Source organism: Corella eumyota, chromosome 1 (genome assembly GCF_963082875.1).
Source record: "Corella eumyota chromosome 1, kaCorEumy4.1, whole genome shotgun sequence".
In the NCBI taxonomy this organism is placed as follows: domain Eukaryota; kingdom Metazoa; phylum Chordata; class Ascidiacea; order Phlebobranchia; family Corellidae; genus Corella; species Corella eumyota.
In genome coordinates, this window is record NC_137490.1 from 7,760,168 (window position 1) to 7,780,880 (window position 20,713).

General features: G+C 29.3%; 3 protein-coding genes across 5 annotated transcripts; 2 read left to right on the forward strand and 1 right to left on the reverse strand.

The window, feature by feature from the left end:
* Positions 1-2,617: 2,617 nt before the first annotated feature.
* LOC145762275 (uncharacterized) lies at positions 2,618-7,316 on the forward strand. Of its 2 annotated transcripts, none has more exons than XM_082574639.1 (11): positions 2,618-2,848; positions 3,132-3,220; positions 3,455-3,508; positions 3,932-3,967; positions 4,512-4,749; positions 4,943-5,093; positions 5,263-5,398; positions 5,932-6,048; positions 6,198-6,301; positions 6,503-6,616; positions 6,790-7,316. In XM_082574639.1, exons 1-11 carry the CDS (start codon positions 2,661-2,663, stop codon positions 6,949-6,951), a joined length of 1,389 nt encoding a protein of 462 aa, XP_082430765.1. In that variant the 5' UTR covers positions 2,618-2,660; the 3' UTR covers positions 6,952-7,316. The 2 variants fall into 2 exon arrangements, with proteins under 2 accessions (XP_082430765.1, XP_082430766.1); XM_082574640.1 differs by having other exon boundaries at positions 3,479-3,508.
* A 707-nt stretch (positions 7,317-8,023) lies between these two features.
* Positions 8,024-9,276, forward strand: LOC145757724 (actin, muscle). The gene is made up of 2 exons (XM_082572462.1): positions 8,024-8,491; positions 8,579-9,276. Exons 1-2 carry the CDS (start codon positions 8,035-8,037, stop codon positions 9,256-9,258), a joined length of 1,137 nt encoding a protein of 378 aa, XP_082428588.1. The 5' UTR covers positions 8,024-8,034; the 3' UTR covers positions 9,259-9,276.
* Positions 9,260-19,403, reverse strand: LOC145757698 (uncharacterized). 2 transcript variants are annotated; one of them, XM_082572461.1, is made up of 29 exons: positions 18,996-19,403; positions 18,369-18,514; positions 17,981-18,086; positions 17,598-17,725; positions 17,408-17,532; positions 17,246-17,325; positions 16,990-17,169; positions 16,728-16,866; positions 16,089-16,549; positions 15,442-15,561; positions 15,127-15,200; positions 14,814-14,949; positions 14,453-14,556; positions 13,890-14,121; positions 13,536-13,680; positions 13,216-13,332; positions 13,055-13,127; positions 12,699-12,802; positions 12,277-12,390; positions 12,025-12,152; positions 11,841-11,942; positions 11,607-11,767; positions 11,445-11,529; positions 11,132-11,331; positions 10,911-11,015; positions 10,418-10,520; positions 10,223-10,311; positions 10,088-10,138; positions 9,260-10,004 (listed from the first exon to the last, which is right to left on the reverse strand). In XM_082572461.1, exons 1-29 carry the CDS (start codon positions 19,346-19,348, stop codon positions 9,772-9,774), a joined length of 4,194 nt encoding a protein of 1,397 aa, XP_082428587.1. In that variant the 5' UTR covers positions 19,349-19,403; the 3' UTR covers positions 9,260-9,771. The 2 variants fall into 2 exon arrangements, with proteins under 2 accessions (XP_082428587.1, XP_082428586.1); XM_082572460.1 differs by having other exon boundaries at positions 9,260-10,007.
* Positions 19,404-20,713: the final 1,310 nt, after the last annotated feature.

Sequence of the window (20,713 nt, forward strand, 5' to 3'; positions counted from 1 at the left end):
TATATTTTTAATGTATATGCTACAAACATAACAACAACAGATTGTGTTATTCCAACGTCCGAGTAAAAACACTAACTTCTAACGTAGGTTGTTGTATTTGGTACATTTTCATTGATCAATAAAATGCTCGCTAAAAAAATATTCTTTAGTAAGCTTGCTTTAAGTAACATTAGTTTCACTTTTTAAAAAAGGTGGGGTTAAATTATTAATACGATTAGAGAAATTATATTTGATATGTTTGATTTTAATTCTTACTGCATCAACATAATTTAAGTTACGTTTTCACCTTTTTTACAAAAAAGTAAATATAAAAAAGACAAAAAAGTGATTGCATAATAATTTTTGCTAATAATTTTGTAAATATACTTTGTAAAATTATTATAAACGAATTAAATTTCTTTAATTAATTGTTGTTTTCCAAAACACGTGTTTTGAACAGCTTAAACATTTTGCCATGACAAATAATCGTTTGTTGATCTTTGACACATACTCGTGAACCTAATGACGTCTTTGCCAATGTGCAATGTAAACAACCTTTATTGTTGTCAACGCTGATGTTACAAAATAATATGGTATGTGTTGTTTTTATTAATTAAAGTAACAAAACAACATTGGGTAAAGCATTGCATTGTTATTTTAGTACTTGAGTAAAAACAACACATATTGTGGTTACCCAAATGTCAACAGTTTAATGATTTTTAAAAGATTTGTTTAAGTGGAAGTTTCATACGCATTTGTTGTTTTGCATAGTTTTGCAAAAAATGTTAGAATTTTTTCTATTTCTAAATTAAATAAATTAAATTGTATTGCCATTTCTTGGGTTAGAATGCTCTAACATTATTAGCAATAAAAAATATGAATTGTTTTTTTTATATTAAATGCAAAAGCAATGCCATTTTGTATAAAACTTGCTAAATCGTAGCTCATAGAACTGACGTAATGATTTAAAATTACGTAATGTAGCGATAAATAACGTAATATTAAAGCTGTGCTTAGACTACAGCTAAAACAAACTTTACCAATTAAATTCCACTTAAAAAATAAAATATAATTTTTTATATAAAAAAAATTTATTTTAAATATTTTCAACTAATATAAAAAATAATAAATGAAATAAAAATAACCACAAATCTAAATTTGATTTTTTATTAGATTTTTTAATGACACACCTGTGCACATAAACCTAATACACGACTCTTATAGATTTAATTAAAAATGGTTTTTGGTCAAGGTCTATGGCACATTTAATGAGATTTTAGGTATTTGTTACAACAATAAAAGTCTAGCTAAGGCAAGCTGTGAAACTTAGTAGCCACGTGTTTGTAAGTTGTAAAGTACTTATATAATTAAAAAACTTTTTTTTAATTTACAAAATCAACAATTTTGAGAAAGGGCAGGACAAAAAACAGAAAGTTTATGGAGTTTGAAAGTTTTAGAAGGCCTTATCGGAAACTATTTAAAAATGAACCGCGCGAGGTTCACTCGTTTATGTACGATTACCAGGTGCTGCATTATATAGCGATAAGCATAATGTAAACAAGCTACAGAAATCGATATTTACGACCAATTAGTAAAACCCGAGCTGCTGCGTGCAATACCCTCCCCTTGCCTTTTTAAACAACTCATTTTTTTCTTTTCGCGGGAAAATTACACGATTTCAACTCTTGTCGGGGTCAAAATGTTCGAGTTTTAAAGTTAGAGTAAACAGGAACGAGTTGCGGCGACCGTCTTTGCACTTCGCAGTAGAAGCCGACATGGTTTTTCTTGTAGTTAAACCACCCTACACTTTAATGAGCGCTCATTAAATTGAATGTTGTGTACACATATGTCAAAGTCTTAAATATTGAAAATAAAAACACGACATAATATTGAGGTTTGCATAATTTTTTATCCTTTTTTGAGGTTCATCTTTTTTGCCAAATAGACAAAGATAATAAGGCCTACTAAATGCAATACATAGGGTCTAAATATAAAAAAAATTAATATAAAAATTATTTAAAAGAAAGTTTAAACATTGAACATAGAAGTACTTTCCCCTGAAATATTTGTATTAAGCACGAAGATATTAATATTTGTATTGCTTTAATAATTGTTTGCTATTACTTAATCATCTTATCACAGTATTTTATTTAGTGTTTACTTTCGCACCAAAGTTAGGTTGAATACATATGAAAAAAAGCTGGTGTATTGTTATCGTACTTTTCCATTACTTGAAATAAGAAATAGTTAAACTATTATTTGAGAACCAGATTTTAAGCAGTAATTAAACTTATGGTATGTGTTAAGGGAGTTACAGTTTACCGTTTTTAAAATAGCATTTTTAACAACCGAAAAAAAGTATAAGGGAGTAGGGTACGCTCGCTTGTATTAAAATAGAAGGTTTTAGATAAAAATTCGAAGTCTAAATGCAAGAAAGAATAGCAACTTTAGCATAGAATTAAAATACGATAAATCAATTTGTTATATAAGCATGTATTTTAGACCGTTTTATGTTTTAAGCATTTGTAGCCACTTGTAGTTAGGTTTTGGTATCGCCGATAGCGCTTTAACATTTTTTGAAACAGGTTTAACAGAAATTAAACCGGCGTTGAAGTATTTTTTTTTAAATTCAGGCAAATTAAAAATTTAAAAACTTAAAATCGAAACTTGATTAAAATAGAATGAATTTTTTTGTTTGGACGTGCAATTTGCTTCTGCTGGTCAATGTTGTTGGGGTAACCAACTGCCAAGGAAGCTCCCACCATCACAGAAGTCGAGCCATCGACGAAACAATAGACCAAAAATTTTCAAGCTTTGTTCCCAACAAAAGAGAACAAAAGTTTATTGATGAATGCCTGACCGGAGAAATGTAAGTATTTTAATAAATTCAGTGATAACAAAAAAATATATTAAAAGTCTAAAAGTGTAAATGTCTGTGTTTGTTTTTTATTGTAAAAGGACAGAGGGGGTAAAATAAAAAAAGATGGTTTTAGTTATCTGTGAGCGGCAGGCTCAATTGCCCATATTATTAGTGGGACTCAAACCCAGGATCCTTCGCACAAAACCCGAAATAAAACACGGGACGTAGATTTTGTAAATAACTGTAGTAATGTTATCTTTTTTTACAGAAGAATTATTTTTTGTAATTTTAGGGCTCACCACCGAAATTCAACAAAATGTAATGCAATGCGTTCTGTAGCCTTCCAAATGAGAGAAAATAGCGCTCTGAATAGAATTCGACGTAAGTGTGCATCAGTCAAAATAAATCATAAAATAAAAAAAACTTCAATTTTTTAATAGAATTTTTTGTCATCAATGTTTTCCAAAGGTCTACACAATAGCAATTTTAACTTAAATTGCTTTTAAATAAATTTTATTACGGAATATTTTTTTAATTTCAATAAAATATTGCATTATACTTTTATTTAAACCTTTTTGACATTTTGGTAAACTTCTAGTTTAACTTATCACCCAGGTTTAGCAAATTTTAACTTTATAGAAACTTGCAAAACTTTTCGAGAAGATAGAGGTAAAATGGTGTGAAAAGCATGCTGTAATTAAGAATAAAAATATAGATTAATAATTCTTTCATAATTTGCAATTTTAGCAGTTTGTGTTTTGTGGTCCATAACATTGCAACCTATGCGCTTTTCTTGTGGCTTTTGAAATGTTAGCAGGCTAACAAATAAGTTTTTTTTTTAATTTTAACATTATTGCTGAAGTTACTTGGTAGCAAAGAAATGGTTACGATTTTGAACCATTAAATTAAAATAAAGAGGCAGTATTTTTATATTTTGAAAAAAGAAATGTTATTTAATTTATGATCTTAATAAATAAAAGGACTTATTTGCTATTAAGTTAGGTTACAGTTAAAAAAATTAATTTTTTTAAATTTTTAGAAATTAAAATATTTTTACCGCCGAACATTTTTAACTTGTTTGTTAAATTTTAGGTGACATCCAGAAATTGCAAGCTAAATACCCAATAGGTAGGTACAAAGGATTCACCTTAAATATAATTTAATGGCGTCGTGAAAGAGCGATAAAGATAAAAAAAACTTAAAACATGTCAAAATAATCAAAAACATATCGAAAGTATGTTTTCTTATCAATATAAATCTTGTAGTTTTGACTTTAACAAAGATTGTCTTTATGTTTAAATTAAACAATGTAATTACAATATAAATATTTTGTCTAATCTTTTAAAAACCGTATATATATTTTGTTGGTGTGTTTTTTAACATATTTATTATTAATATAAAAAGACGGCTTCGGGCCCCAAACATTGAGTAAAATATATGATATCTAATCTGGTGATTATAAATTTTATTTAATATATTTTTCGACAATTACTTTGCCAAGCGGCTTGGCAGAAGTTTGTACAGTTTTGCCCTATGCAAAAACGCTTCAACATAAAAGCGGTGGAATCAAACCAAGAATCTTTTGCATAGAATTAATGAAATTAAGTTTTTAAATCACTACCCCACGTTACCGTTTAAATGTTTTATTAAAGATCACATGTTTTTTTCGCAGCTTTGATTATGATGAACCAACCTAATGGGCGACATCGATATAGAAATGAAATGCTGGATATGGTGTCTTCCTGTTCAGTCTATTCGAACTCAGTTAAAGAGAAGTGGAAGAAATTTTTTCGAATTCGAACTCATTCGAAAAATAGGAATTTCGAAAGCTTTAATGGTGATCGCATTACCCAACAAATAGTCGGCGACAATGAAATTGAAATGGAACTTGACATGGGACTATACAATAGGTTAGTTGGTCAAATATATCTTTAACGTACACAATTATCATGTATCAAATATATATATAGAATAAACAAAACCAATTTCCGCTAACATAAACTCTTATCTATGATAACATGATAAATCTGTATTACTTAAATTGTTTAACATAACACGATTTTGCGTCTACTTAATGTATTTGGTTTTCTTGCTTGTTTAAAGATCAAAATATTATCAACATCAGTTGGTTGCAGCGGATCTTTCCATATTAAGAAAATCACCATGTCAGATGGACGAAGAGTTTGGTAAATATGAGCTTAAGGTTCGACAAAATATAAATAATGCCTTCAAGGTGGTTCATCGAAGCAAACAGGTATAAACTTCTTAATAAAAAACTTTAAAAATAAGCATTGAAAGTTTGACATATGTTTGTATAAGACTTAACAAACCACATCAATAGGCTTTAAATGAATACATTAGAAAAAAGCATTTATTAATGTCATTTTTTGTTATTTATGTTATGATTTATATTTGCTTTGTAGTCAAGTTGTCCAACATTAGATGGTTACATGATGATAGCTGATTTAGACGTAGAAAGCATGGGCGATTGGTTGTTAAATTCTTCTGAGCCTCTTAGACTACGCATAAATCTTACGCCCCAATTTCAAATTTTTGGTGGTTTGTATTTCTGTGTAATTGTTTTTTTTTTTAATTTGACAAAACATTGATCGCGTGTTTCTATTTAATCTCTGATCACAATACTACATAAGGTCATACGTGCAGATATGTAGACTTTTTGTAGACATACCAGCTTTTGTGGCTTGGTGCAAGTACAAACATTTATTATGTGTTTTGTATTGCGGGTATGGGCGAATTAGCCTTTGTTGGAAATACTTTAAATAACAGCTAACAACTACCTACGTACAAAATCTCTCGCACAGGTCATTAAATTGACTTTATGATCAGGTTCAGGACAAAATCTACAAAAATAATTTAGTTACGATAATCCAGAAGTATCAAATACTTTTTTTAGTCGTTTTTGCTAAAATCTTTCTAAATTACATTTTGCTAAAATCTTTTCTAAATAATTTCAAATACATATTTAACAGAACACCAAAAAATTTTCTTGTCATATTCAAAATAGCCAACCGATGTTCTCCGAAGGTTTTTTGTTTTACTTTTTCAAACAGACAAAATTATTTTTTCAACAGGAAACCGAACAAAAGAAAATGGCACTTCAAACATTTTAAGGGAGGTTTTGTCGTTGCATTTTCTCTTCAAAGTTGGTCACGCCCAGCCGCAAAATACCTATCTTGATTCTCAGCATGGTCTGGCAGCCATTTTTTAAAAACATTTTTGTTAAGACGATATCTACTTATTGTCTCAATGTAGTTTAATACTTAAACATTAAAATCATACATAAACATTTTATTTTATTGCTTTTTGCCCAACTCAAAATTTGTTTTCGTTTTTTTAGGCCTTATTCGAAAACGCAGAGGTTTAATCAAACATACCTCAAGTCAGCATGCAACCAGTAGATGTCAAAGATGGAGCTATCCTTACACTTTGGAAACAACCGAGGTGAACATTACTTATGTGGTAGATGCGTGAGATTATATAGGATTAGATAAGGACATCTCGACAAAAATCGTGTTTCAATTTCTTATCCTAACTAGCTTAATTACGAATTTGTCAGAGATTACAATTTAAAGTGCACTTCCAACATGCGCTTATTTAAATTTTTGAACCTTTCTACAAAGTAAAAGTTATTTTGGGTTTTAGAATTTTATAATGTTGTCGCCGGATTTCTGGGATATTGGAGAGTGTTTGGGAAGGTGTGATTATCCGCTAAGCGAACGTATGAACTCAACAAACCATGGAATAGTCATGAGCAAGGTTTTCAATACCTTTCTTTTATTTGTTAATTATCGACAAAGTTTTGTAAAATCTAACCTGTTTTGTATACTAACTCAATGTTTAGGCTTTATTTAAACAAATTCAGCTTTAAATCCATCAATATAATTTTTTTAAATTGGTCATAGGCAACAAGGTTGTTTTGTGTTTTTTAGCAATTGCGGTTTAATCCAACCCCTCCTGTTCGACCAACGATCAACTGCGTACCAATCGAATTTCGCGATCTTTATCACGTGCACATAATCACCCAACCAGAGCGTGTTTTACAAACTGGTTATGTGTCCAAGCTACAATCGACACAATGTGGTTGTAGCTAAAACAAAATGACAACATAAATAGCTGTGTTAAAAACACTGGTTTTTGTTGTATATAAGTTGTAAACATACCTTTTTTTAAAGTGGTTAAACATTATTAAAGCTTTTCATTGCAATCATTGGCAACTGCCAGACTATTTATTTGATCCTTTTGATAATAAAAGCCCTGTTTTTCCTGATATTATTTGTTTTCGCCAATATAACTTGCTGTGACAAAAATTTCTATTGATTGCAAATATACGATAAATTTTGATATTCCTTACATGTGGCAGTTTTTTGTTAAAGATAAATTTTTACACTTAGGACTAAAGTGCTAAAGTGTTATGCCATTGTCGCTTATTCTATTTTTTAACATGTGTACTTCGTATATAAAAAAATCAATCAGAGTATATTTTAATTGTATATAAATAACTTATTTTTTAATTAGTAAACAATTAATAAATATATTACAAAATTAGTTGTATTATTTATTTTGTAAATAAACAATTTAAAAACACAAAATTTATGATTTGAGAAAGCATTAACCATAATAACTTAAATATTTACAATAAGACTTTAGTAACGTTTTCAAACCTAATGTTTAAATTTAAAAAAATTTTATTATTTTACTCGAATTTAACTTTCACATTTTTAATAAAAGTGTTGCCTATTTGTGGATTATATTTCCATTACGCAAAGTTTAACAGCTTTAGTATGGCCCTATAAAAAACAGACGTGTAATTTAAAGCTTTCTACAGTGGCTAACAAATTAACACGAGAGCTGACAACACATGACTATAACCTACACAGCTGCAGAAGTTGCCACCAAATATGGCAATTTGATTGTGTTAGTTGTCACCTTTATGTATATATAAAGCAACAGTTTATTTCATTCGACATCACATCATTTCATCATCTTAGCAATTGTGTGCTTACTTCGTCTTATAAGCTAACCTAGGTAAGTAAAAGTACTTGGTAATAAGTTACATAAAGTGTAGTAAAAGTTTGTAAATGTATGGTATGTATTTATAATCGTAATAAACGCACTGCTGCAGATTGTCAAGAGTAACTTTGATTTTAACTTTCTTTCAGATATCAATTCTCAACATGTCTGACTCAGAAGAAGATCAAACCGCTTTAGTGTGCGACAATGGATCAGGATTAGTCAAATCTGGTTTCGCTGGTGACGATGCACCAAGAGCTGTCTTTCCATCTATTGTTGGACGACCAAGACATCAGGGCGTCATGGTCGGCATGGGACAAAAAGACAGCTACGTCGGTGACGAAGCACAAAGCAAGCGAGGTATCCTTACTTTGAAATACCCAATCGAGCACGGAATCATCACTAACTGGGATGATATGGAAAAGATTTGGCATCATACTTTCTACAACGAACTCCGAGTTGCACCAGAAGAGCACCCAACCCTTCTTACTGAAGCTCCACTTAACCCCAAAGCTAATCGTGAGAAAATGACCCAAATTATGTTTGAAACCTTTAATGTACCAGCCATGTACGTTGCAATCCAAGCTGTACTTTCACTTTATGCCTCAGGACGAACAACTGGTACGTTGTATTTCATTTTTTTAATAGTGTTAAAACATTATCATATAAAGACTATTAACAAAATAATAACTTAAATTTGATTTATAGGAATCGTTCTTGATGCTGGTGATGGTGTTTCCCATAACGTCCCCATCTACGAAGGTTATGCGCTCCCACACGCCATCGCACGTTTGGATTTAGCTGGTCGAGATCTTACCGACTACCTCATGAAAATCTTAACAGAGAGAGGTTATGCTTTTGTCACCACAGCCGAGCGAGAAATCGTTCGAGACATCAAAGAAAAATTGTGCTACGTCGCACTTGACTTCGAACAGGAGATGGCCACTGCTGCTTCATCTACCTCTTTGGAAAAAAGTTACGAGTTGCCAGATGGTCAAGTCATCACCATTGGAAACGAACGATTCCGTTGCCCAGAAACCCTCTTCCAACCTTCATTCATCGGCATGGAATCAGCTGGTATCCACGAAACAACTTACAACTCCATCATGAAGTGCGACATCGACATCCGAAAAGATCTTTACGCCAACAATGTCCTCTCCGGAGGAACCACCATGTACCCTGGTATTGCCGATAGGATGCAGAAGGAGATTACTGCTCTTGCTCCAAGCACCATGAAGATCAAGATCATCGCTCCTCCAGAAAGAAAATACTCCGTATGGATCGGAGGCTCCATCCTCGCATCTCTCTCAACTTTCCAACAGATGTGGATCACCAAACAAGAATACGACGAAGCCGGTCCATCAATTGTCCACAGAAAATGCTTTTAAGTTAATAACCAATCAATAATTTATTTTTAAAATCAAAATTTTAGAAGTAATGTTATTCTTATTAAAATAAAATAAATTTCAAATTATGTTTGTTAATTATTTTTAAAAATCGGCATAGTGAAAATAGAAAATAGTAACTGCAATAAGCTTTAGCTTTAGAAAAAAATTGTTTGGTTCAAGGTTGTGTTTTTAGGAAAATATATTTAAAGGTAGAATATATTTTTTTGGATCGGCGATCTTGGCGAATTATAGCTTCTAACGATTGAAGCGAATTTTTAAACAATTAGCCAAACGCTTTTTCTAACAACAGCCAAGAAAGCATTGCAACTAATAAAAATATATCAAATACAAAACATAATTCATGGAATTATATTTTATACAAATCATTAAAAAAACATAGAATAAAAGACTGATCAACATGCGAGATTTAGTATAAATTTTTAAAAAGATCGACATATATGCGCAAATTTGATGTTTTAGTTATTTTATGACAGTTAAATAGACTTTAAACACTTAAATACTCGCTTCATCAGAATATGCCCCACTGTCGTTTGATACGTTAGTATCCGGACTGGGGGTGTATTTTCCATAAAAATTGTTATCGTTATTGTTGTCAGAACTTATAATTCGATATTTTTTAGTTTCGTCTGAATGCGGAATATCTGTCTGAGTAGCCGCGTTTGTTGAAGGAGGGCAAATGATTGGCCTTGGTATCATCCTAACCAATCTTGTACTGTTGTTCAAATCTGCTAAAAATATTTTTAAAAAAATCATTAATAGTAAGTCCAGTGTCTAATTATGTAGTTACAGCAGTATAGAAAAGTAATACCGTTATAATTGATTTGCTTGTAAACTTCAGGTTTCGGATTGACTTGCTTTTCTGCATGTTAAGTTACAAAACAATAAAATTTTCATTAAATAGTTACCAATGGTATTGTTAAAAGTTTATGAAAAATAAATGTACCACAACTCGAAGAAAGTTTTATAGAAGCTGTGGAGTGAGTTCTCGAAGCAATCGAAGTGTTTCTGCTTGCATGAAATGTTCCGTTTAACCTATTTTAAAAACGAAAAATGCTTAAATTTTTAAACCTCCACAAACCTAAAAAATTTAAACACAATTTTATAATTGATTATTGCTACAAGAAGTTTTTATTTTCACCTCGTTTTTTGTTCGCTTAAACTTTCCTTTCCTTTAACCCAACGTATCCAAGAACTCGAAATTTCCTTTTTCATTATACAATGAAAAATAAATATCCAAAAACCTTAAATTATTCAATCGTAAATGTTATAATATATGCACACAAGAAAATTTACAAAAATATAAATTCAAAAAAAAAAAAAACTTCAAAGTTGGGTAAGCAAATGGCTAGGTTTATTACACAAAACTTTTAAGTTACAGGGGGTCGGATAAGGCTTATCATACAGTCGGATAAGGCTTATCCTATAATATGGTTTATTATGCATATTTACTGCTTAATCTGCTATTTATTCAACACGATTAGATAGAATTTACCGCTTCTTAATTCAAGATCAATCATTGTTGGTGATTTTAAATTAAAACAAATATTAAATTAATTCAAAGCTTAATCTAACTATTTTTTTATCAATTGCAAATTTAGTGAAACAATTTAAGCATCAATTATAAATTTTACCTTGAAAGCTGTTAAATATGACAAATAAATAAGAAAACACAAGAGCTGCATTTCCAATCGCTGCAAAGCTTAAACCCCATGTAATTCCAAGTAAAGCTAACAGACCTTTAAAAAAATATAAGTCAAAACTTATTTACAAAGTATGTAAGAGTACAATAATAAAAAAAAAACACAAATGTGAAAATACCAAAAACCCACAAAAATATTTAAAAATTTTGTACCTATGGCTCCTCTTAATTTTCTTGCACTTTCTCTTTTCACTGGTTTCTTAAAATATCTTGAATCCTTTCTTTGTATTTTTTTTGAACCCAAACCGAGTAACTGTCTTAGAACCAAATAGAATATAACAATATTAAACAAAAATACGATACCGAAAGGTCCAATTAATACATAGAAAGCAATTTCTCTTCGTAACCAGCATCTAAATTTAAAAAAAAGAAATAATTATAACCAGCAATCAAAAAAATAAATGAGTAAAAAAAAAATAGTTTGTAAAACTCAACATAAAAAAATAAAATAAGTAAAATTACTTACATGTGTTGATTTGGAACTAATATATATGATGGTTCGGTGGTAAAATGCAATATCAACGTAACTACTACTATCAGAAGCGGTATTCCTAAAATAATTTATTAATTCATTATTTTTGCTAGACTATACCAAAAATATAGCAATCTAAATTTAAAAAAATCTTACCCCATCCAACTAACGAAATTTTAAGAAAGTACTGTCGATAATAAGTGTTAAAAACTCGGACTAGAGCGATGTACATATTCAGTGCCTCTAAGCCCATCCACATGAAGGCGCTTAGGAGCATGTAATGAAGCACCGCTGGAATAGCTACACAACTTATCGAACTAAATAAAAAAAGTTAATTTAAAAAAATAAAAACAATATATTTAAGTGTAAAATGTATTTACAGATTCTTACTTGTATTCTGAAAATCTTAAAAATAAGAAAAACGTATTTCCTCCAATTAAAGCTAAACAAAGTGAAATCAAAATCTTTGATGGTAAATCCCTGCGAAGTTTTCTGAAAAAATAGTATGATATAAAAAAATTTAAAACAACGATTATGTTAAATAAAATTTAATGAATTAAATAACTATATTTACCCGACACATAAATAAGAAAGAATTGTTATTGTCAAACCCAAGACGGATAAGATACAACCAACGTAAGTGATAATCATTAAAATAAAATCGTGATCTTCTGGTAGTTGATTATGAGTCCCATGGATATCCTAAATTAAAATTAACAAAAATATCAACTATGAGGTACAAACAGTGATATTACTTAAAAAATGAAAAACAAAAGGTTTAGTTAAATTTCTACGAATATGTTTTAAAATAAATAAAATGATTTACTAAAAGAACTGCAAAGTTAGTCAAATGGTCGCACTCGCAGATAGTTTGATTTGCAGTTCTGCTAACTACTTCACAACCTTGATCCAACCAATTACCATCTCCACCAACAACATTCTAATCAAACACAATATTTAAATTCACATTTTTTAACCGTAAAGCACATTATAATAGTATATTGAAGCAAGATCAATCATAAAATTTATTCCTAATGGCATACAAATTTATAAAATTTGTTGTGTTGTTGATTTTTTTTTGTTGTATTGTTGAGATTTATAAAATTTGTTGTATTGTTGATTGCAGTCTCAAAAGATATATTAAAAGTTCAAAATAGTCTCAACGAGAATTAAGACCAAAAATATATATAAAAACAATAACTGGCAAAGCAAAATCAACACTTAAATAATCAAGAAAGGTTAACTCACAGGTGGTACCCAGAATACGCAATGCACTGGAGTGTTTGGTGAGATTGAAGAATGGCTAAGAGTGATAATGACTGGCTCGTTCAAGTTTTCAAGTGGAAATTCTCCTGTTAAATTTGAACTATATTAGTCACACCTTTATTTAAATATACATATGACTAAATGTTTTCTATAAAAATTAAATACCTAAATTCATAGTAAATGAATTGAAATAAATAATTCTTTCGAACATAAAATTTATATCTTAGGACTTAAATATAAACAATTTTCACGATGATCACATTTTGGTTAAAAAATGTAGGCTATCTGTTAAATTAAATGGTAACTTTTCAGAAAAAAGGTTTTTTTATTTTCTTTACCAACAGATGCAGATATAACTTGGGAGCTAACGTTGAACCTAGAGTCTTCTATAACACGATTTGCCCCAACAAACTAAACATAAAAAGAGTTTTAAATACGAGTTAAAAATAGAATATTAGTATTAAGAAATAACACTTGTGCGCATGATATCACAACCTACGTCGTATAAGGTGGAGTTTTTATAAACCACAAATTGTATTCTTTCATCGTTTGATATAGATGATGGAATTTGAATAGAGGCTTGAACACTAGTAGATGGAGATTGATTGATTCCAGACTGCATAAAAACAAAATATTGATGTATTTTTAAACCAACAAAAAATAATATTTTTAGAAAAAAATTGATGAATTAAGTCTTGGACAAAACAATTTTAAACCTTAATATTAAAACTTATTAAAAAATTACATCTTGTTTTTTTTCTTTTAAACAAAAAATTTCGTATTTTAAAAGAATAATTAAAAGCACAAAGGATAACTAACCTGGCCATTAAGTTTTAGAAAAAAATTGACGTTATTTTCCATCCCCCGTGTTACTGTCATGTCAATGGTTGTAGAATTCACAAAAGTAGGTTCTTCTCCAACATATGTTAATTTCAACGCACTTTCATCGACAATTTCGATAAAACTAAAATTAAAAAAGCTCTAATAGTATCTATGCAATTAATAAAATATTTAATAATTAAATATAAAATATGGGTGACCTAAATTTAATTTAACGTTTAACGAACTTTAAGAAACTGTTAATGGCAAGTTTATAAACTGGCATTAGTTTTATCATTGTTATAGTAAGTGTATAAACTTGATTAAAAAAATACTAAAAATGAGTTTTCTTACTTTGCATTTGCAGAAGTCAAATTTCCAGCAAGTTTTCGTTCTTCTTCCGAACTTAGCGAAATTGAACTTAAAGCCTCCAATATATTTTTTACATCACCACTTGAAATTTCACTAAGTACGCCGACAGCTCTTCGAAGAGTAAAAGCAATGTTGCCCATATCGTATGCACTTAATTCACCCGATTCCAGTGCTGTTATACCAGCAATGGCTTCAAAAACTAAAGTTGCATTTTCTAAAAAAAAACAATTAACTTTTTTTATTCGGTTGCAGAGAATTAAAGAAGTATTTTTCAATCTTTTTAAAATTAATTTTGTTTTAGTTGAAGTTACGATGAATTCTAATTATGGTTCGAAATCTTAGATTTCGAAACATATTGTTATTGTCAGTGTTTTTATTATGGTTCGAAATCTTAGATAAATACGTAATATTAGATTTATTAATTTAGTTAATATTCATATTTAAGTAATGTTTATGCATAATTTTGTTTATTAATAGAGATTAATTTTTAAAAACATCAAATGATTTCGAACCATATTTTATTTATCAAATAAATCTAGTTCTACCTGGTGTTATGATACTAAAAAAAAGTCTCTGTAGTTTCATGCTGGTTTCGCTTAACTGTTGACATCGAGAATAATCCACCCTTTCCCACTTCCCTTCATCATTACTGTAATGTATTATATTCATTAGTTAACACTTAATTTAATCTTATACAAATAAATCAGAATTTAAAACACATGAATTTTTTAACAACGTTCTGGCTTTTACTTTTAATACACAGGCTACCACAAGCGAATTAGGTACACGTTATCAAATAAAAAATCAAAGTCGAGAACCATCTTATGTAACAGATAAGATAACAACAACACATGTTAATGATCAAGTTTTAAAATTTATCGGTATAATAATAGAAACAAAAAATACCACTGTCTATAAGCATTTGCTGTAGTGGGAAAAGGACAACCTGATGTTAAAAGAGTATTTGGAGTCGATTTCGGCCAAGTGAAAAATCCCATATTATTATTTCCCGAACTTTCTTCGGGACAAAAACATTCCGGATCTTAATGTAAGTACGATCAATTAACAAAAAATATAAATGAAATTACAAAGACTAAAAATATTTTTAAAACTTTATTTTAGAAAGTTGTTTAATCAACGATTGTGTTAAATATCAAATTTTGTTAATAAACTATTTTTGATAAACCTTTTTTTTAATTTAGAAAACTACAAAAATTACCCAAACGACATCTTAATTCTGGAGTCAAGTTAACTTCACAGTTAATACCGAAAAAATCTGTAAGACATTCACAGCTAAACATAAAAAATATTTTTTTTTATTATTAAGGCATTTTTTATTAACTTGAAAAATTTAATCATTTAATCTTGACATAAACACCAACAATGACCGGTGAAATGCAATTAATAAAAACTTTGTTATCTAACTTGGTAATCGGATTAAATATGAATGTATATGAACAGTAAAGCCTATCAAAATTGTAAAATTTTCTTGACAACGTTTTAATATTTAAATAATAATCATAAACAAAGGTACCTGTATCTGTTAATATCATCTTTGCAGGTACCACCATTTAAACATGGGAAACTAGAGCATTCGTTTATAACCAATGCACAAGTTTCACCAGTATATCCTGGATCACATATACAACTCTCACTAAAAAAATCAAGTACTTGATAAAGTAGTATTTACTAGTTAACCATTTCTATAACATTAAATAACTAATTCATTTTTTTGTACATGTTTCAATATAACTTAGTAAAAATATAAGGTTTGAGTTTTATATTGTAGTTTTCTGAAACATTGTAAACACAAAGTTATTGTTGAAAATGTAACCAACAAATACTTCTACCCGTAATTGAATACCGTTTAATTATTTAAATTTTTTAATCTTTATACACAAAATTAAGTTTAAAACGATATGAATAGTTACACAAAAATGTAACCTTTGAAAGTTTTGGTACTATATATAGATTAAACTGTTGATTGCATACCTTCTACCATTATTAGTAACAAAATTGTTAAATACAATTAATTTTTATTTATATAAGTTAAATTAATATTATTTATTTAATAAAAAAACTCTCAAACAAATATTTAAATAAAATTCAATAGTATTAACTTAAACTAAGTCTATTACGTTCTATGCAAATTGTACTGAATTAAAATATCAATATTTTCACCTTGTTTCTGTGTTGTTACATTGCCCAACTCCATTACATTTTGAGATCGAGCATTCCCTTTCCAAATCTCTTAATTTCATTTCATCGTCGGTTTCCTTACCGCTAACTTCAACGATCATTTCGTTATCATTATCCATATTGGTCACACCATTCCCCAATTCATTTTTGTTAATATTTGATTGTATGATGTCATTTTCAGATTTCGTTACGTCATCATTTGAATGAGTGACGTGATTGTTTGAATTTTCTGTTTCGCCTGTTTTAGTCTCAGTTTGTGTGATTTGATTTTTAGAAGAAACAAACTTTTTTGCTATCTGTGGTTCAGGTTGTTTGATGTTTAAAAGCCACTGGCCAGCTACTCCAACGTTGGACCTTGTAGTTAGATAAATCGACATTGCTTGAGCGTTTGCCATTTCTTCCCGTATTGTAACGTGAATGCTGTTACCAACTAGGTAAGATGTCTAAAACACAGATTATAAGTATGTTAAATAAAGTAGCCAAAAAATACTTAATTCAGTTTATGATCCTTTAGTTAAGTATAATACCTTAGTGTTGCTTAAAACATTTAAAAGTAAAAAGTAATACTTTGTCTCTATATTGAAACGTAAATATTGTCTTTATGTACTTAATTTTCAATACCTTTGCTGACACAGATTCAGGCAGAGCGGTTGGAAAATAATAGTTAAAAAAAACCTTGGAACGTGAACCGTCTGTAGCTAATACCATCTGGAATGCGTTTAAAGTAACGTTAGAAGAATTATATTCAATTGGAGAATACCTAAAAATAAGAATAAGCACAAATATAAAAAATAAATCTAAAAAAATTGACATTAATATAGTAATATATTTTTTTTGAAAATATTTAAAAATATTTTATTTTATTTAAAGTAAAAGAACCTACCAGGTAACAACAAAAACAGATTTTGCACTAAATTCTGAATTCTGCAAGTCTCTGATGTCATCAGAAACACGCAATAAAGTACTGACGTCATCAGATTCTCGGAAATAAACAAATTCACTATTCAGTTCACTCCAGAAGGGAGCGATCAGTCCTACTTCGGGGGTAACCTCAGTGTTTAACCTAACCAACAAAAAATAACAAAAATAATGAAAATTTTTTATATAAAATTTTGTTTTAATAAAAAGTAAAGAGTTACCCTGAAAATGGATTCTTGATTGGTTGAGAAAGATTAAGAATTTCGTTTACTCCAAATGTAACCAAACCGTTTTTGTACACCTTAAAAAAATAAAATAAACAATGTTTTTTGCCATCTAATTAACTTAAATGGTACTATGCTTAATTTAATTTTTAGGTTTACTTTAAAATTTTTCCAACTTTCGATGTTCCTGTTTAACAGAATGTAATCTGAACAATTAGCGGTAGGCTTGACGTCACCAACGTGTTTCCCAAACGGCAAAAAATAGTCTGGCAATTCCTCAATACCTTTTACAAAAAACATTAAAAAAAAATAAAAAAAATAAATAAAAAAAAACATTTTAGTAACTTACATATTGGAATATCACATCCCTCATAACGTTCAAGTGGATCAGTTGTGTAACACCAAGGCGATGTATCGTTGTCCATATTTCGACAAAAATTACTTGTTAAATCTGCCTCTGGATAATATTCTTTTGTCCTGTAATGTAACAAATTATCAAGGTCCTGAATGAAATTGTATTAAAAAATAAGTAAAATTAAAATTAAATAAAATATTTTACCAGTGAATTAAAATCATTATTTAAGATAAAATTTTAAAAATATATAGAAATGTTTAAAAAGCGTTGATAAGAAGATCTAAGAGTAAATCCCTCACGAAATTTTTATTTTAAAGTTAACCTGAATCAAAGTAAAAAAAAACACTTAGTTTAAACTTTAAATGGTTTAAGTTTACGTATGGTGTAAATGTGGTGTATTCGTGTCCCATCTTTGACATTCGATCCCGGATAATGTTGTATGTACTGAACCCCTGTAATCTGCACCATTTCCCGTGTAACACTCTAATAATTATCGTTTTTTGTTATTATCTATATTTTATTAAGCCAGTAATTTATTATATCGAGGCACTAGGTTTAAAAAATGTTTTTTTTATTAATTTGTTTTTGATGTTTACAAAATAATTTTTTTACCCATTTTTTATAAATTTAAAATTGCTTTTTATTTTTATTTTTTATTTTTGTTAACTATATAATTTTTTTACTTCTTCTTTTATTTTGATAATATTATAATTAGTGTTTAGTTGTTAAAAGTTTAATTTATTTTTTTAAATCAAACAAGTTTACCTTTTTGTGGTTTTAAAATAATTTCAGAACTTGAAACTTGAATATAATTCGATTCATTTTCAAGTTGAACATTAGCAACAAAATAAATTATTCTTGGCAGTTGTTCGTCCAAATATTTCCAATAAATATTAACAGAATTGCGAGGCCTAAAAATGGATAATCAGTTAATAAAAATCCAAAGAAAACCTTTTCAAAATAATTGATCCAATAATTTACTAATACCCAATAAGCAATACACTCAATCAATCATAGTCAAAAAGCATACACCATGACTTTATAAGCATATCATCAGACAAGTTGTTAAAACGTAATTTGAGATGTTATGGGTGCAGTTTTCAAAACATTGATTTGCATGCAAAATAAATAGAAAAAGTGAAATATCAATATTATTACATTACACGTAATAGTTTAAAAACAAAACTAAAATCACAGTATCTTATAAATAAAATAATTCCTAATTTAAATTTGCTTAATCAATTTCAGATGCAATTAGCTATCAGTAAACGCCTTTATGTTTCTACAGCCCGACTAAATGTCAACCATTCTAAATAAGATTAAAATGCTTATTAGTTAAAAGATGATAAAATTAAACATCGTTTTTTGCATTACTCTTTGTTTAAAACTTACACAAAGTTATCTTGGTTTTCCGTCGCTGTATTTGATTGGTTAAAACAAGAACTAATCATAACGTCATCGTCAGTATAACTTGTCATAAATTGGCCAACGACCGAGTGGTTTACATTCATAGCTTGCAAGTAAAACGAAGTTATCTTGTTTTCTGGTAAAGATATCAGTTTGATATTAAATGGCACATTTCGTTCGTAATATCTACGGGGTGTGAAAATCTTGATATTTTCACTTTTGTTAGATGGTAAATAATCCAATGTATTGATTGCAAACGTGGAGTTGCAACCAGATGACGTAGCATCTGATGACGTAACAGAAAGTCCAAGAACAATCGTTAAAACCAGCGGTATCATCTGACGGTTATTTATACCACTTCAGTTTACAAAACAGTCCAAAAATATCGCGAAGTTTATTTCTGAAAAGCAAACGAATGTTTAAGTTTTGGGTCTACAACAAAGATTACATTGTTTTTATTGTACTCGAAATCATCCTTAGCGTATCGACACAGGGTGTGCTTCTTTGAAACACAACCAGTTTTTGCCTAAAAAACGCATGGTTCAAGTGCACTGCAAGGCCACACATGTGAACACAAATAAAACTGCCTTTTAAACTTAAATCAACAACTGTTTTCCTAATTTATCTTATCCACCATTTTGTGATTTTTGTTAATTTTTTTTCATCTTAACTTTTTACTAATTTCTGAAGAACCCGTTGCAAATCCAATTAAACTAAAAATGTTACTGTTTGCTGAACTACGCGCAAACGCTAATTTAATCCGCTAAAAAGCGACGGTTATTAATAAATACGCCTGATAGATCGCCTTATGAACTAGACCATGACATTTGACACCGTCGCAGATAGAAAACACCTACGCAAAGCAAATTATGACCATGCTCTTTTCCTTTTCTAATGGACCGTCAAATTTTTAACAGTTAAACATAGAATTTAAAAAAAAATGAAGCTCATCTAATAAAGCTTTTTAATCTAATTTTCTTACCATATAAAATCCTACATTATTTTTTTATGAATAATAGCAATCCTATATATAGGGCATTCTAAAGGGAACGCTATCTGAATTGTATTACTCATAAACGTTTACGCTGTATCCAATGTCATCAGACAAATCAAATTAGTTATAAATTACCTGCCGCAGACAAGTCTACAAAATTTTACTCTGCGTTAAGAAAAATACAGTTTTTTCCTGCTGTCGAGGGAATAGTCGTTTACCGCAATTGTTGCCATTCTCACCAAATATATTGTAACTAATAATTTCAAATGTAGACTTAATTTCCGAACTAAATAAAGGCCGGTGACGTTACACTAAAATTGTGTCTACAAAATACTACTTTCTTTACACTTCACGAACAACATTAACTTTGTTTCAGAATATTATCTTGGTATTCTACTACTATAGCCTGCCTATGAATCAAAATACATGAGTTCAATTAAATCAATCTGTTTAAACATTCTGAGGTTTTTGATACTGCTCAAAATATTTTAACTTGACTGGCTGCTTTACTTTAACCAGTTTTCTGATTAAGCGCATAAAACACAAAAACGCGATAATTAGGTGCGGGCTTTAGGCAGAATGCACCGAGAACGATTTACGCTTGCAGACACGTGGTTAATTTTTAAAATCTCGGTAATTCGCAAAAATGCAAATTGTGTATAACCTGATTTTTGTTTAATTCGTAATTGTTGCGTACTGACAAAACCTT